Source organism: Poromitra crassiceps, assembly GCF_964638095.1.
Source record: "Poromitra crassiceps genome assembly, chromosome: 8".
Classification (NCBI taxonomy): domain Eukaryota; kingdom Metazoa; phylum Chordata; class Actinopteri; order Beryciformes; family Melamphaidae; genus Poromitra; species Poromitra crassiceps.
The window spans coordinates 10,651,321-10,665,705 of NC_139629.1; the positions used below are offsets into that span (position 1 = coordinate 10,651,321).

The window sequence follows — 14,385 nt, forward strand, 5'->3', positions numbered from 1 at the left end:
ACTCACATTTCATTTGGTTCTCCGTGACGGTCTGGACCCGCACAGGCAGTTTAAGATGATTGGTCGAGCCATGCCGGCCATTGCCGGGCCGACGAATCAGCGGCGGCCGTAGGCGGGCAGGCTCGTCTGGGCAAGTAGTGGGTACATGGTCTTTGTAGTTCTTTTCACTCGTCAACATCGCGGAAGTGACAGGCAGTCTGAATGAAATTGAATGTAATGTTCCCAATTCTATGTATTAAATTCTAAAAAACGACCCTCAACATTTGGGAAGGCTAAGCCACACAACTAGTTCGTTATAATCTAACTAAATGCTTCGAAGGTGACTTTACGACCGCGAGGACTCAATCAATGAATACCACGGAGATCATCCACAGGCACCTTCCGCGATCTGATTGGTTGAAGTTAACACCCACCAGCGGTGATAGACAGATGGGTCATCCAATCACCTGCCAAGTAGCTTGGACAAAGTGCCCGCCTCCGTCAGCGGGTCTGGTGACTTCAAACCCAGATCGACTGGTTTAGTGAAACCTATGTGGAGCTATACCGTCCATCTGGCAGCGTCAGGTTACCTAGTGCCTGTCATCTGGCAGAATTCCTATCCCATAAACTAACTACTAACTTGGCCAATTGTATATTGATATTCACAATAAAGAAAACTGTAATGCTTAAGAATGCAAAGAAATGTAACTGGCTCGTTAAAACGCGCATTCCAGGAATATCGTATTTACAGCAATAGCGATAAAGACGCGCGCTTGAGAGCCTGGTTGTCAGGGGTCGCACCTCGGAGATTCCAGGCCGACGGGCTGCACTCTCCGCTCGGCAACACGAAGGCAGCTGGCTGCCTGCGGCTCGCTGAGCTCCACTCAGCTACTAACCTCGCGTCAGCAGGCTCTTCCCGAGGAGAGCGCCACAACACGCTGAATCCCACTCGATTTGGAGGCGGAACACGCCAGGATTGGCCAAAGCCCAATCCAGTCCCCAGAATTGTCAAATAAAATCATCGACATACTACTATGACCCGCCTCTCAACCTGTGATCTCAGACAAGTTATGTTTTCAGTCTGAAACGGACTGCGACGCACGGGTTCAGTTCGACTTTAAGTGGCCATCATAAACTGACGTGAAAAACACGACACATACCCCAAACAACAATAATTGTAGAGTAGCAGAGAAGCGACTTATGGTTTGAGAAGTATTTTATTATTATTAGTTTCGCGCTCCAATTACTTACAAAAGGTGTAGTAATCAATACCAGACCTTGATCATAATTCTTAATAGTGCTGATTTATAACTCTATCAAAGTAGTCTGGTATATCTCCATAGAAAAAGAGCAAAGACAAAGGCCCAATCCCAATTCTTATTTTTACCCCTACCCCTTGTTTGTGGGTGCCCTTCAAAACAGAGCCACAAGGGGCAGGGGTTGAAACCGCCTAGGAAATGGGACACCACTCATGACGTCATCATTTTTGCCAAACTGTGATATAGTTATTTCTGGTTCAAACAGATTGATTGAAGTCTGCAGATTCTCATACACTATTTTGTCATGATATTGCATATTACCAGAAATTAAATTATTGCTTATTAATATTTAAATTATACTATTGTATTAGTTGACTGGTTTGCTCAGGAGTCACTGGAAAACATGATTATAACATTATAGTAGGCTAGCATACTATAGGATAGTATAGCCTATTCAAATTTACGTTGATATTGTACATAATATTATTATTGTTTTTTTTACATTTTATTCTGGCAATTGCATTGCTTTATAATCGGGAGACTAAACTAGCGCATGTGGTTTTTGCTGGGTCGGGTGTCCAAAAATAATTTATTTTATAGCTCCATAGATGCGTTTCACTGTTAAATACCTTTTACACGGACCTTGCAGATGCTGGCTGGTGCTTCTGCGACTCTGTTCCTAGCTTGGAAACAGGCGCCCATACGGTCTATGTTAAAATAGTTGCAAAATATCTAACCAAAACGTACAAACAATTTGAATATCCTCCTTTAATGTCGATACAAAGGATCACTGGGTTGGAATGTTGAAACATGCATTTCAAAACTCAATATTTGCAAAGATGGCTGTGTTTCTCCTCTTCCAGGACCAGGGCAAACACGCAGGCTGTCCCCCGCTGCACTGCCTGCAAACAGGCAACCTGCCTTGGCTGAGTGTCGCGGGTCGCCGCGGCTCAAATTGCGATCCCATTTTTTTCTAAAATGTTGCCACAAATGAATTACACACATCCAGTCTCCTTTGTATCGACATTAAACTCAGATACGGTATAAGCATTTGTTTGTCACTTTTGGCTCATTTCTGGCTGATTAATAACGATTTCCTTCTTAGCCCTGGGTTTGGAGTGTGCCCCTGGAAAACCTCCGTTTGGAGGGCTAGTAAGCCCCTTCACGTGAATGCGCAAAACGGAGGGTTAAGGGCTAAGTGGTAGGGCCAAGGGGTGAATTGGGATTGGGCCAAACACTGGTTGATCAAGACATTGATTATGTGTGTGCACCTTTACGGCAACATGTCCCTCAATCACTTGCCAACTCTTCCCCGTGAATGTATCTAGTTATTCATTGTGAATGTATCTAGTTATTCGTTGTGAATGTATCTAGTTATTATTCATTGTATCCGGTTAGACAGCTGTACACAACAATCAATAAAGTACACCCTATTGTTACAATACTCCCTCATGCTTTATGTCTCTGTCTGGATTGTGGATTAGTATTGTTTCCCGTGACCCAGCGTCAGTGATGGACGGGGTTCATCCGCACGGCCGGAAGGCCTCAAGGGGTCAGGCGCTTGGGGTCACGTGGGAACATGGAGGTCTGGCGGATGTTGTGGAGACCCAGGTACAGCATGCACACTCTCTCCAGGCCTGGGAGGGGATGACAGCTGAGTCACTCAAAACATTCACATTCTAACTGGAAGTGGTGCCGCTAAAATGTGACAGGGACTGGTGTTTTAGGTACTTAGTAGGCCAAGGTCTCTTTTCAGTTGTTTTGCGGATTATGAAAGTGCAGATTGTAAGCTTTCAAATGATGTGTCATACATTGAAATGTGAAAATACTTGCAGAAGATATACTTATTTGAATCTTCGTACTCCTAAAAGCAACATTCAGAGAAAATGGCATTATTATATTGAGTGTGTTCTTCAACATCTAAACCTGCGTATTGAAATGTGAAAATAGTCGCAGAAGATATGCTTATTTGAATCTTCGTAATCCTAAAAGCAATATTCAGAGAAAATTGCATTATTATATTGAGTGTGTTCTTCAACATCTAAACCAGCGTAATATCGGGGCTGGGGGAGGCTTTTATCTTGATTTGTGCGATTTCAAGGTTGCCTTGTAGTTGCTTCTTTCACCAGGCAGTGTCACAAATTGTAAATTGTAATTGTCGGGCATGTTCACGCTGTTACACCTCTTTCAAACTGTCAGTGCCTTTTTATTTACATTAACGTGGTAATCTATCTATTTATTCCACATCTGTGTCACTAAGCGCTCGTTGCTATGGTGTTTCTGCACAGATCACCTGTCAATCAAACAGTGTGTCCTGTACTGCATCGTCTATCTTGGACTCTCTGTTCGTGAAATATGAGTTTGTGTTGAAGTCCCTCTTTTCTTTGTCTGTTCAGCCATGCTATCACTGCTCATCATGCTAACTACCCAGTTGTTCTCCTGTTTCTTCCATCATGTGAGCTGACCAATCACAAGAAAGAGGAGGTAGGGTTTGATAGTACATAGGCAGCTGAAAATTTAGGACAAGAACGAGAAGCAGAATGAAAAGTGGTTGGATGTTTCTTCTAAAACATCAGCAGCATTTGTTGGTTTAACATCTAGCCTGTATCTAGATTGAAGTTTATCAGCAGCCTTATGAGTGGTGATTTAGGTATCTAGTGCTGGACGCTACAACCAAAGGCTTATTATGTCAAGGTAAAAAGCAAAAGAATGGAGTGACAGTCATAATTTGCTTACCAATGCCTCCGCCGCCATGTGGGGGCGCGCCGTACCGGAAAGAATCAATGTATGCTTTGATCTTCTCCAGATCTGTATTACAAAAAAATAAGGTTGTTGTAGAAAATTGAAGTTCCATTCGCATTTCCTAATCAATAAGTTATAAGCTATAATTGCATACACATAATTAATGCTATGAGTTATTAGCCATAAGACATCTCACAAATGCATATTTGGACAGGCAGACACAGGAGATTTCTTCCCTTTGCTCTGGCCTTCAGAAACTCCGCATGACAATGACCATGAGACAGGAACGCTTGCTGATAACAGTCTCCCAGTCGGACTGCACTGACGCACACTCCAAACTATTCACACATTCCTCCCCCCCTCTTTTCCTCCTCTCTCTCTATAAGTAATCCGTGTCAACTGTCAGTCATCACTGAATATTGGGACTCTGTACATTAATCAGATGTGTACATTGAGATTCAGTCACTTCTATAAATACAGTTTATAGGAGAATGTATGGTATTAAATATACTTTTATAAGACATCTTTCTGGACTCCTGGTTTCAGTTTATTTGGTTTATATTAGCTGTTATGTATATTATATTGCGGATGAGGAGTGGTAAATTCCATTCTATAACACGTGCTAAAATTATAATGGCAGAATGGATGAAGGTGGATAGTGAAGGGCTGACTACTGCCTGCATTAATACATTCCTTTTTCCAACTTCGTCCTACTTCCAACTTACTTCTTTCCACTAAGGCCCTATATTTTCAAAATATTAGATTTTTACTTTTAGCATGACTCAAATGAATGAAACAGTGTTTCATACGTTGCTATGAAACAAAAAACTATTTTCAAAGATGGATGCTAGTCTAGTTGATTTTTTGACCTTTAGAACATTTTGCACCTTGCACTACAAAGGCTATGGCAGCACAATAGAAGACGCTATTGCCAAAGTGAGACATGACACATAATCTTACAAATTGATTAATAATAGGAAATTAATAGACATTATAGTGCTTTTAAATGGGTCTGTCTGTGAATATTTCAAGGCATTTCGTCTTGTAAAAATGTGACTTAATTATTCATGCCAATTACAGGCCACCGTAACATACCCTGTGTGAACCCAGCCTTCAACGTGACGTCACAAGTTAGACATGTATAGACATGTATATTTAGGGTTAATACTCCTGTCGGTGCCCCTGACCAAGGCACTGGTAAAAGAACTGGAGTTGGTCCCGGGCGCTGCACTGTGGCTGCCCACTGCTCCTAGTTCTAGGAAGGTTCCTAGTAGAGGATGGGTCAAATGCAGAGGATAAATTTCCCCATGGGGATAAATAAAGGATAACTTAACTTACCATAACTTAAGTTGGGTTTCCATCTAAAGGTAATTTGAATCAAATTTTCAGAAAGTCGGCAAAAGAAAATGCAAAATAATTCGCGTTTCCATCCGCTGCTATTATGCGAATTATAGAGCTGTCAATCAGCTCGTGTTTGAGGCTGCCTGCCTCTGCTGATCAGCTGCTAGATAGAGCAGATAGTAAGGAACACATTTCATTCAATTCTAAAAGTGAGTCGCCTTAAAGTTAATATCCCAGTCTTCTTCTGTCTACCATGACAGGTATTGTGCTGCGTATTTACCATGGCATTATTTACCGTGTGTAGCCCTATTGTGTGGAGGCTACACGGCATGTCATGTTTTGCAGTGATCAAGGCAAACTGCGTGGTTTTTGAATGGAAAGACAACGAAATATCGCTGAATCTGTTTCCACTGCATGTATCGCGTTTACCTTTTATCGATACACCCGACTTTTCCACCTCCCTCAAGCGTGAAAACCTATTTGTGATATTTGGAGGTTTCTGCGAATTTTGCAGCGTTTTCACTCAGTTTTTTTATGCGCAAATTTAAATTTCGCACAGAAACAGGTGGATGAAACCCCGACTACAGACTATGCCTGTTTTCGTGACTGATAGTACATGGAGGTCACGTGGAGGCGGAGTTTACCCAGGCTAACCGTAACATGCCAAAGCCGAGACCTGTCTATATTCCTACTGGCCACCAATAGAGGGCTTAATGTCCCTACCGATCTGGTGGTGAGTGGCTCTCTCAGTCAGCAGCTGGGCGTCGTGGATTCTCTGAGCTCCGGACAGAATCTCCTCTCCCCTCATGAACATGTCGTACGAGTTGGAGTATTTCTGGAGGGAGACAACAGAGAAACATCATCCACCAGGTTAGGGGCTGGGTGATATGGAGCAAACACCATATCTCCATATTTGTAGGCTGAATGGCGATACACAATATATATATGTACAGTCAGGTCCATAAATAGTTGGACATACACAATTTTAATCATTTTAGCTCTGTACACCACCACAATGGATTTGAAATGAAACAATCAAGATGTGCTTTAAGTGCAGACTTTCAGCTTTAATTTGAGGGTATTTACATCCAAATCAGGTGAACAGTGTAGGAATTACAACAGTTTCTACATGTGCCCCCCCCCCCCCCCCACCCATTATTAAGGGACCAAAAGTAATTGGACAAACTAACAATCATGCAATCGTCCAATGGGTTCAGAAACATTTGACTGAATATGAGCAGATACTATTGGCTGAAACACTTCAGAATTTATTCTGCTGCTGTTGTCAGCAGTTGCATCATCAATAAATACAAGGGAACCAGTTCCATTGACAGCCATACATGCCAACGCGTGGGCATGTATGGCTGTCAATGGAAATGGAACTGACAGTCATACATGTCCATGCGTGTGTTGCATTATGTGACATTACTAATGTCACATAATGTCACTATATACTGCAAAGGCTTCCATCAATGCACCATAGCCTCAATCAACATTGTGAGTGACTGAAAATCTTTGAGATTATAACTTTAAATCAGGATTCTGAGAATAAAGTCAGAATTCTGAGATTAAAGTCAGAATTCCGAGTTACTGTCAGAATTTTGAGAAAAAAGTTGAGTTTTGAGATTAAAGTCAGAATTCTGCTGGAAAAACGAAGCATACAGTACTATGTGACATCACTGACATTGTCACTGATGATAGTATTGATGGTGACCATATCGATATAATATTGATATATTGCCCAGCCCTACACCAGTGTGTGTGTGCATGTGTGTCAGTGTGTGTGGGTGAGAGAGAGACTGCTTGACTTACCATGTTGCTGGGATCAGGCATAGTGTAGAATGGTCTTACAGCCAGCGGGTACTTGTCCAGCACGTAGAAGTCTGTATCGTACTGACAAGAGGAAAAGGGGAGGAGTGGATAAGTCATCACATGATATTAAAATGAATATCTAAAAGGCAACACATAAGCAAGCAAACCCAGTGGCCCTTACCTTTTCCTTCACGAGGCGGCCCAGCAGCTTTTCATTGGGTGTACTACAAAGAAAAAACAAAAAGAGCCATGTCAACTTTAAAGCTCCGTCTAATAACTTTCTGCTAAGCGGCCTCTGCTGCTACAAGTGATCATTATACAGATGCTAATAAATGCTACACTTGGCTGTTTGTACGTTCAGATATCAGATTTATTTTACTGTTTATGCTTGTACTCTGATTTATTCACCTTTTTGCAGTGTTTATAACTGTTTCACTGCAACAACAAAAAAGGCTCCAAATATCCCCAATTCTTGTTGTGTGGACTTGTTTTATTGAAACAACAAGTCGCTAATCAAGCTAGCAAACGCTAAACAAATTTCACTTCCTATATGTTCTTCACAATAAAAGCATACTGCTAGTTTGTTAGCGGAAAGCATTTAATATGAAGGAGCTGCAGTCAACTACTTTAATGCTCCGCGACAGAGCCTTGAAGTTACATAGTGCAGGAAACAGCCGTTCAGGGCACGGAGTGGGAATGATAGAGGCGCCATTCTCCCTATTAGAAGTCAGTGTACCACCAAAGTGATTTAAAAGCTGTTATATTAAGGTAAAAAAAGTGACATATTGGGGCTTTAAGGCTGATAATCACATTATTTTTCTAACTGCAATTTGTCCATAAAGGTTTTTACATTAGAGCTCAGCTTGCATTTCTGTGAAATCAGCAACCACCTCCTATTATCATTTGTTAGCGATGCTAGCAATTCAATGGGGTCAATGAGGTATGAACCCATAACTCTTGCAAGCAATTCCATGTGCTTCCATAGCTGTAGTAATAGTAAGAATAGGTAATAGGACTTGAATGGGATTTTGAAAGCAGTGGTTTCACACGCTATTGACTTGAACTAGAATCAATGCTAGCAGGAGGCTGGTTCAAACAAAATGTAAAAATGTTTTGAATGCTGTAATACTGTACATGTAGTGGACAATTAGCATGGTTAGTGATCAAAAGGGATTGGTGCAAGAAAAGTGATTGTTTTTTAATTATTTGTATGGACTTGTGTGGGGTGGGGGGGTGTTGTCAGACTTGTGTGTGTGTATGTGTGGAGGGGGGGCGTATGGGGACCTGAGGTCTTCTTCGTCGCCCATCTCCACCCCGGCCTGGTGCAGCATGGCCACGCCCTCAGTATACTCCAGCCTCAGGGTGGGCTCCAGGAACTTGAAAGGCTCACTGGGATATTGCTTCTTCACCATCTGGATCTCTGTCTGGAAGCTGATATAGACAGACAGGCAAACACAGCCACAAACAGACATATGCATACATTTATTACAAACTAATAACCAACACCCAAAGTTCCCACATGACAAGTAACAGTAACATTTGTCTTTGGTGGATAACTCAACAAGGGTGAGAGCACCCGGATAGTGCAGCAGTAGATTCCCTGCCTACCAACACGAGGGTCACAGGTTCGAGCCCCCATGTTATGTCCGGCTTGGTCAGGCATCCATACAGGCCCAATTGGCCGTGTCTGCGGGTGGGAAGCCGCATTAGGGGTAATGCGGGGGGGGGGGGGGGGGGGGGTGGGTGGGGGGGGGGGGGGGTGGGGGGGGACGCAGGTGACGCTTAGGTCACCTGCCATGCTGGCTGGTAACCTTTTGAGAAGATATTTGTTATATACAGGCTTTGGTGTTTGCCGGTTTTCAAATGCTGTCCCTGCTGCCCACCACACACTCCCGACTGTGAGTCAATCAAATCAGAACAAAACAAAGGCTGTGCATCAAACAGGCTCCACATTGTCTGTCTGTTATGCTGCTCTACACAAAGCAGTATTACTGTTAACTTCATCCATAGTAGAAGTGAGTGAGCAAGTTTTAAATTATATCTTCTCATCTCTTTATTGAATGTCTCACATTGTCCCTTATTCTACACACAAAATTGGTAGGTTACCATATTGAATTCTAAGCCTGGACATTTATATTGCTGCCAGCCCTGTACACATGCTGCACTATTTCACACCACCAGGGGGCAATAAAGCCATATCAGAACATTTGTCTTGTTGGCAGTTGGAAATCGCTCATTTTCAAAATGAGCTGACAGCACATGGGACAACGCTTACATTGGATTCAAAAGCTGAGGGAGCTTTGGCCAAAACATAACATATTTTAACTTTTAGCCATCCCCCGCCTCTGGATTTAACAACGCAGATGGTGCTTCTCTTGTTTTGACTGGGAAAACAAAAGCTGAGCCTCTTCTGGCCGCATGTCATTTGCATCAATAATTCTTAGTGTGATCATCACGTGACTTCACATTCAATTTGAGGATTACACGTGTACACGTGTAGGGTTATCCAGATACACGTGTACACGTATACACGTGTAATCCACGTGTACACGTGTAATCCACGTGTAAATAAGTGTGAAGACAGTCTGGGCAGAATGGGGCAGCCGTTTCCACTCCAGCCAAAACATTTTTTCCCCTTCAAATGCCACAATGAGAAGAACAATTGAGTGTCGGTGCATTAACTGTACCCTCCTAATCTTACTTGTCTCTCAGGCCCTTGAAGATCTGCACCATGGTCTCAGTGATGGAGTCAATGACCTCATGGTAATGGTAGTTGAAGGCCATCTCGATATCCAGACCCACAAACTCAGTCAAGTGACGGTGGGTGTTGGAATCCTCCGCTCTGAAAACTGAAATATCCAGATTTAACATCAATTAGACATGTGCTACTTACAAGGCAGCGGGAAGAGAACATTTTGCCTTCAACTCTGACGAGCCAGTGTCGATTCCCAACTCAAAAGGTTTTCATACCACGATCAAAAACCTTACCCGGAATTGTTTTTTTTTAATTGACTTAACTTGATTGTCACTATGCAGCGTCAAATTTGTGTTACTGTCACATATCCTTTTCGGGGTGGCCTCATTTATTCGTCACATTATTCTGTCCACAACACGCAATCTGTATTTTCAGAGTTCAGGCTCATTTCTCGTTTGTCAAATTGACTGGGTAATGGAATAACAAGAAATAAGGAACAAGGCAAAAGTACATATGGAATGATTCAGTAAGAATTACAATTAATTACAATCAAGCAGCAATAACCCCCCTGTATATGTACCACATTATGTAGTTTATGTAGTGTGTGTGTGTGTGTGTGTGTGTGTGTGTGTGTGTGTGTGTGTGTGTGTGTGTGTGTGTGTGTGTGTGTGTGTGTGCGTGTGCGTGTGCGTGTACATATGTATGTATGTATGTATGTGTATATATATACTGTATATATATAGCACTCTCTTTAGGCAATGTACCAAGTTTGGTGTTGACAAGAGAGAGAAAAAATCTAATTACCATAGGTGGATGTTTTATTTCATCATGGGGGACAATTATGGATCGATCACTATAAAGAGCAGTATGTGGCAAAGTGCCAGGAGTCAGGCCAGCTGATGGTACTCGTCTTTCCTCCTACATGCACCCAAGCAGATGGTGGCAGTGTTAACTTGCCTTTAGAGCCGAGGAGTGACTGCGTCTGCTACAGTACCATAAACTCTTTCACAAGCCCCACTCCCACACTAACCTTTACAGCAGCTCTCACCACAAGCAACAGAGGCCTCTCCATGCTTAGTGGCCTAAACGTGCGTGGAAATGTTTTCCCAACCTGTCGACTCTGTTAATATTTATGATGAATATCATGTGTTTGGATTTTCACGAGACTCTGGCTGCTCATTCTGTTGTTGGGCATAAGTGAATGAAAACGAGAGAGGGGTCTATTAAAGATAGTAATAGCAGCCAGCAAGAAAGCCGTAACAAGAAAATGGCTACAGGACAAACATCCAAAAAACACTGACTGGATAGATATTATGACTAATGTTCAGAGTATGGAGAGAATGACCTTCTCGCTAAAAGTGGAGAAATTCCTGAAATAGTGGATTGTGTTTGTGACCTCTACTATATGAACCGACATGTATTTGCATCAAGAATGTTTGTATGCATGTATAGGTGAGCAACTGTTTGTTCCACGATGTTTCGTTGTGTCCATGTTTATTTACAAAAATATAGTATATACTGTATGAAAGAAGAAGGGGGTAGGGGCGTGAGAGGGCCTGCATACCTGGACCGACGCAGAAGACCTTGTCGAAGTCCGCGCAGATGCACATCTGCTTGTAGAGCTGGGGAGACTGGGCCAGGTAGGCGCTGGTCTTGAAGTAAGACACCGTGAAGACGTTGGCACCGCCTTCACTGGCAGCTGCAAATAAACAATGACAAGGTTACAATCAGATCTCTGCTGCTCCGGAGCACACAAGCAACCATAAGACATCTGCAGGGGGGCTCATAAGGTTGATGATCGATACCAGTGACTCAGTTATTACCTGGGCAGGTGCTGAGATTTGTGCCTTTCAGAACTTTAGTTTAGTTTTAGAACAAAAATTTAAAATAAATAAATACAAAATAAATCAAGACTATTGCAATCATCATGATATATTACCTCGCAATTGGACGTTTCTTTTGGCTCTATGCCCTAATTAGTTCGTTTAATCATCTGTTGTGAAAATAGGATTTTTTTTTTAAATGTAAATTCCGAGCCACCGTAAACTGTGCCAGAAACCTGTCAATGTAGAAATTCCTCGGTCGCTGATAGAAATCATGATAGAAGTCATAGATCGCTTTATGCCCCTTGAATAGAAGCTGTAAACAAGAAAGCACACACGATTTCAAAATGTGTTTTCTCCCCCAAATAAGAACAAACAGACGTCACAGTCTTTCACAATAGAGCCAACTTACGTAACACAGCAGTGTTTACATCTTTTTTGACACTGATAATCTAAATGTCCTCAAAACAGGGTGAGGGTAGAGGGGGGGGGGTGTTCACACAGTACACTCTGTAAGCTGAACATGCTATATGGGTGGTGACAGGATGGTGTGGTTTTCACAAAAGTACGCACACAATGTTGATTTACAGCTGCCGCCGAAATGAAAAGGGCGCCGGATTTGAATTGAGAAGGGTCCTGTGATTGGCTCGCGAGGACGATGAGGATGTGAAAGTGTCACTGGCTTGCACCAGAGTTCAGTTTGAGCCTGGGAGAGACGTGGGTTAAAGACGTGGGTGGCTGCGGCCTGAGACACTACTACTTTCGTTGATCATGTGAAAAACAAAAAGAGAGAAACGACAACCGTTATTTCACGAGACAATACAACACCAAAGACCGCATAAAGGATTTCAGATGACTGTTTCTGTTCCTCCTAACACAACGTTCATGATCATGCAACTTCATGCCTTGCTGAGGTTCATCCCAGGGAACAATGAACTCATTTCACCTTAAGAATAAAAAGTAAAAGAAGGTTGGCCCAAGGCAGGTGCATACTGTACTGTGTATCCTCTCGCACCAACTGTTGAGAACTAATCCCAGGATAAAAGGGAAACTAGGCAGGGGAAATCTCAAATAACTGGGTCACCTGAATCCCGGTGAGAGGATTTCTAGCTGAATGTGATGTGTGTCTACCATCTCTCGCCTCCACTTCCTCGCCGCCTACGTACGCAGACGTACAATGAAGTCAGCTTGGAGAGATCTTCAAGAAGCTCTCCCCCCCCCCCCCATCTGATTTGAAGGGCAAGGTGAGGAGAGGTGACGGTGGAGGGAATCGATGTGAGAGAGTCGGTCGATGTGCCAGGACGTAAACCCTTATTTGCCTTGTGTAGTGAAGCTTGCCCCGACAGCGACGTTCCTCTGAAAAGAGACCTGGATGTGGTGCGGCATCTCTGTTGAGAAATCCTGCTTTTGCGAGCTTTATGAGCTTAAAGTTTGCTTCATGAATCCTAACCGTTTGAAGTGCAGACAGAACCTAGAGGGCACTCGGCAGAGTGCATACCTCCGCCAACCTTTCTACAAAGTGTTCTGGTGTTATGTGAATCCGTTTGGAAGTTAGTTGCCTTTTTGTGATTGGGCCTGGTCCCTTTTGGCCAGTGGGCATGGAGAGTTAATCATTTCCAAGTGACCCATGACCTACTTTTCTACAAAGTTTCATAAACCCGTTTATAACTTTTTGAGATATCCTGCCGACAGACAGGCAGGCAGACAGACAGGCAGAGAGACAGAGAGACAGACAGACAGACAGACAGAGAGACAGACAGACAGGCAGAGAGACAGACAGACAGACAGACAGACAGACAGGCAGAGAGACTGAGAGACAGACAGAGAGACTGACAGACAGACAGGCAGACAGACAGGCAGAGAGACAGACAGACAGACAGACAGACAGACAGGCAGACAGACAGACAGGCAGAGAGACTGACAGACAGACAGACAGACAGGCAGAGAGACTGACAGACAGACAGACAGGCAGGCAGACAGACAGGCAGAGATACAGACAGACAGACAGGCAGGCAGAGAGACTGACAGACAGACAGGCAGACAGACAGGCAGAGAGACTGACAGACAGACAGACAGGCAGAGAGACTGACAGACAGACAGGCAGACAGGCAGACAGGCAGAGGCGAAACCATGACCTCCCGGCCAACCCCGTTGGCAGAGGTAAAAAGAAACGCCTGACTGGAAGGCAAACCATAAAAAAAAAAACGGTCACGCCGTGAGTCATTGCACGACTGTAGGTGGTAATATGAAAAGACACGCCTCTTCTGAAATGTCTAATCAAAAATGATTCAATGCAACGTCAGTCCAACTTTATTGGCCACCTGAGGGTGAGATGATGAGGAGTGTGCAGTGTGCACGTACATACCCGATATGATTTTGGGGGTCTGGATCTCCACGAAGCCCTTCTTGATGAGGGTGTCCCGGAATAGCTGGCACACGCCCGACTGCAGGCGGAAGATGGCCTGGCTGGTTGTCGTCTTTGGGGGAGAGTAAACACACACACACACACACACACAGAGCGGCCACACACAGAGCAGCGTTAACACACACACACACACGCGCACACACACACACACACAGTGATTCATTGGATTTATGACTTAATCATAAGAGAGTTGGGAAAACAAGACAATTTCTGTTCATGCACGTCTTCTCGAGAGAATAGTGGAGTATTCATTTGCTGGCAGGGGGCGTGTGTGTGTGTGTGTGTGTGTGTATGGGGGAGCATGAATTC

At 43.5% G+C, this 14,385-nt stretch overlaps 1 protein-coding gene across 1 annotated transcript in view; it reads right to left on the reverse strand.

The window, feature by feature from the left end:
* Positions 1 to 1,183: 1,183 nt before the first annotated feature.
* The window catches only part of dars1 (aspartyl-tRNA synthetase 1), a 56,183-nt gene continuing 42,981 nt past the window's right edge, over positions 1,184 to 14,385 (reverse strand). Inside the window, exons 10-18 of the mRNA XM_083641557.1 lie at positions 14,017 to 14,128; positions 11,393 to 11,527; positions 9,835 to 9,982; positions 8,418 to 8,564; positions 7,315 to 7,357; positions 7,134 to 7,214; positions 6,045 to 6,156; positions 3,975 to 4,046; positions 1,184 to 2,875 (exon numbers count right to left, since the gene is read on the reverse strand). Coding sequence (XP_083497683.1) covers positions 2,784 to 2,875; positions 3,975 to 4,046; positions 6,045 to 6,156; positions 7,134 to 7,214; positions 7,315 to 7,357; positions 8,418 to 8,564; positions 9,835 to 9,982; positions 11,393 to 11,527; positions 14,017 to 14,128 — 942 coding nt within the window. The 3' untranslated portion in view covers positions 1,184 to 2,783. The remainder of the gene's footprint in view (positions 2,876 to 3,974; positions 4,047 to 6,044; positions 6,157 to 7,133; positions 7,215 to 7,314; positions 7,358 to 8,417; positions 8,565 to 9,834; positions 9,983 to 11,392; positions 11,528 to 14,016; positions 14,129 to 14,385) is intronic.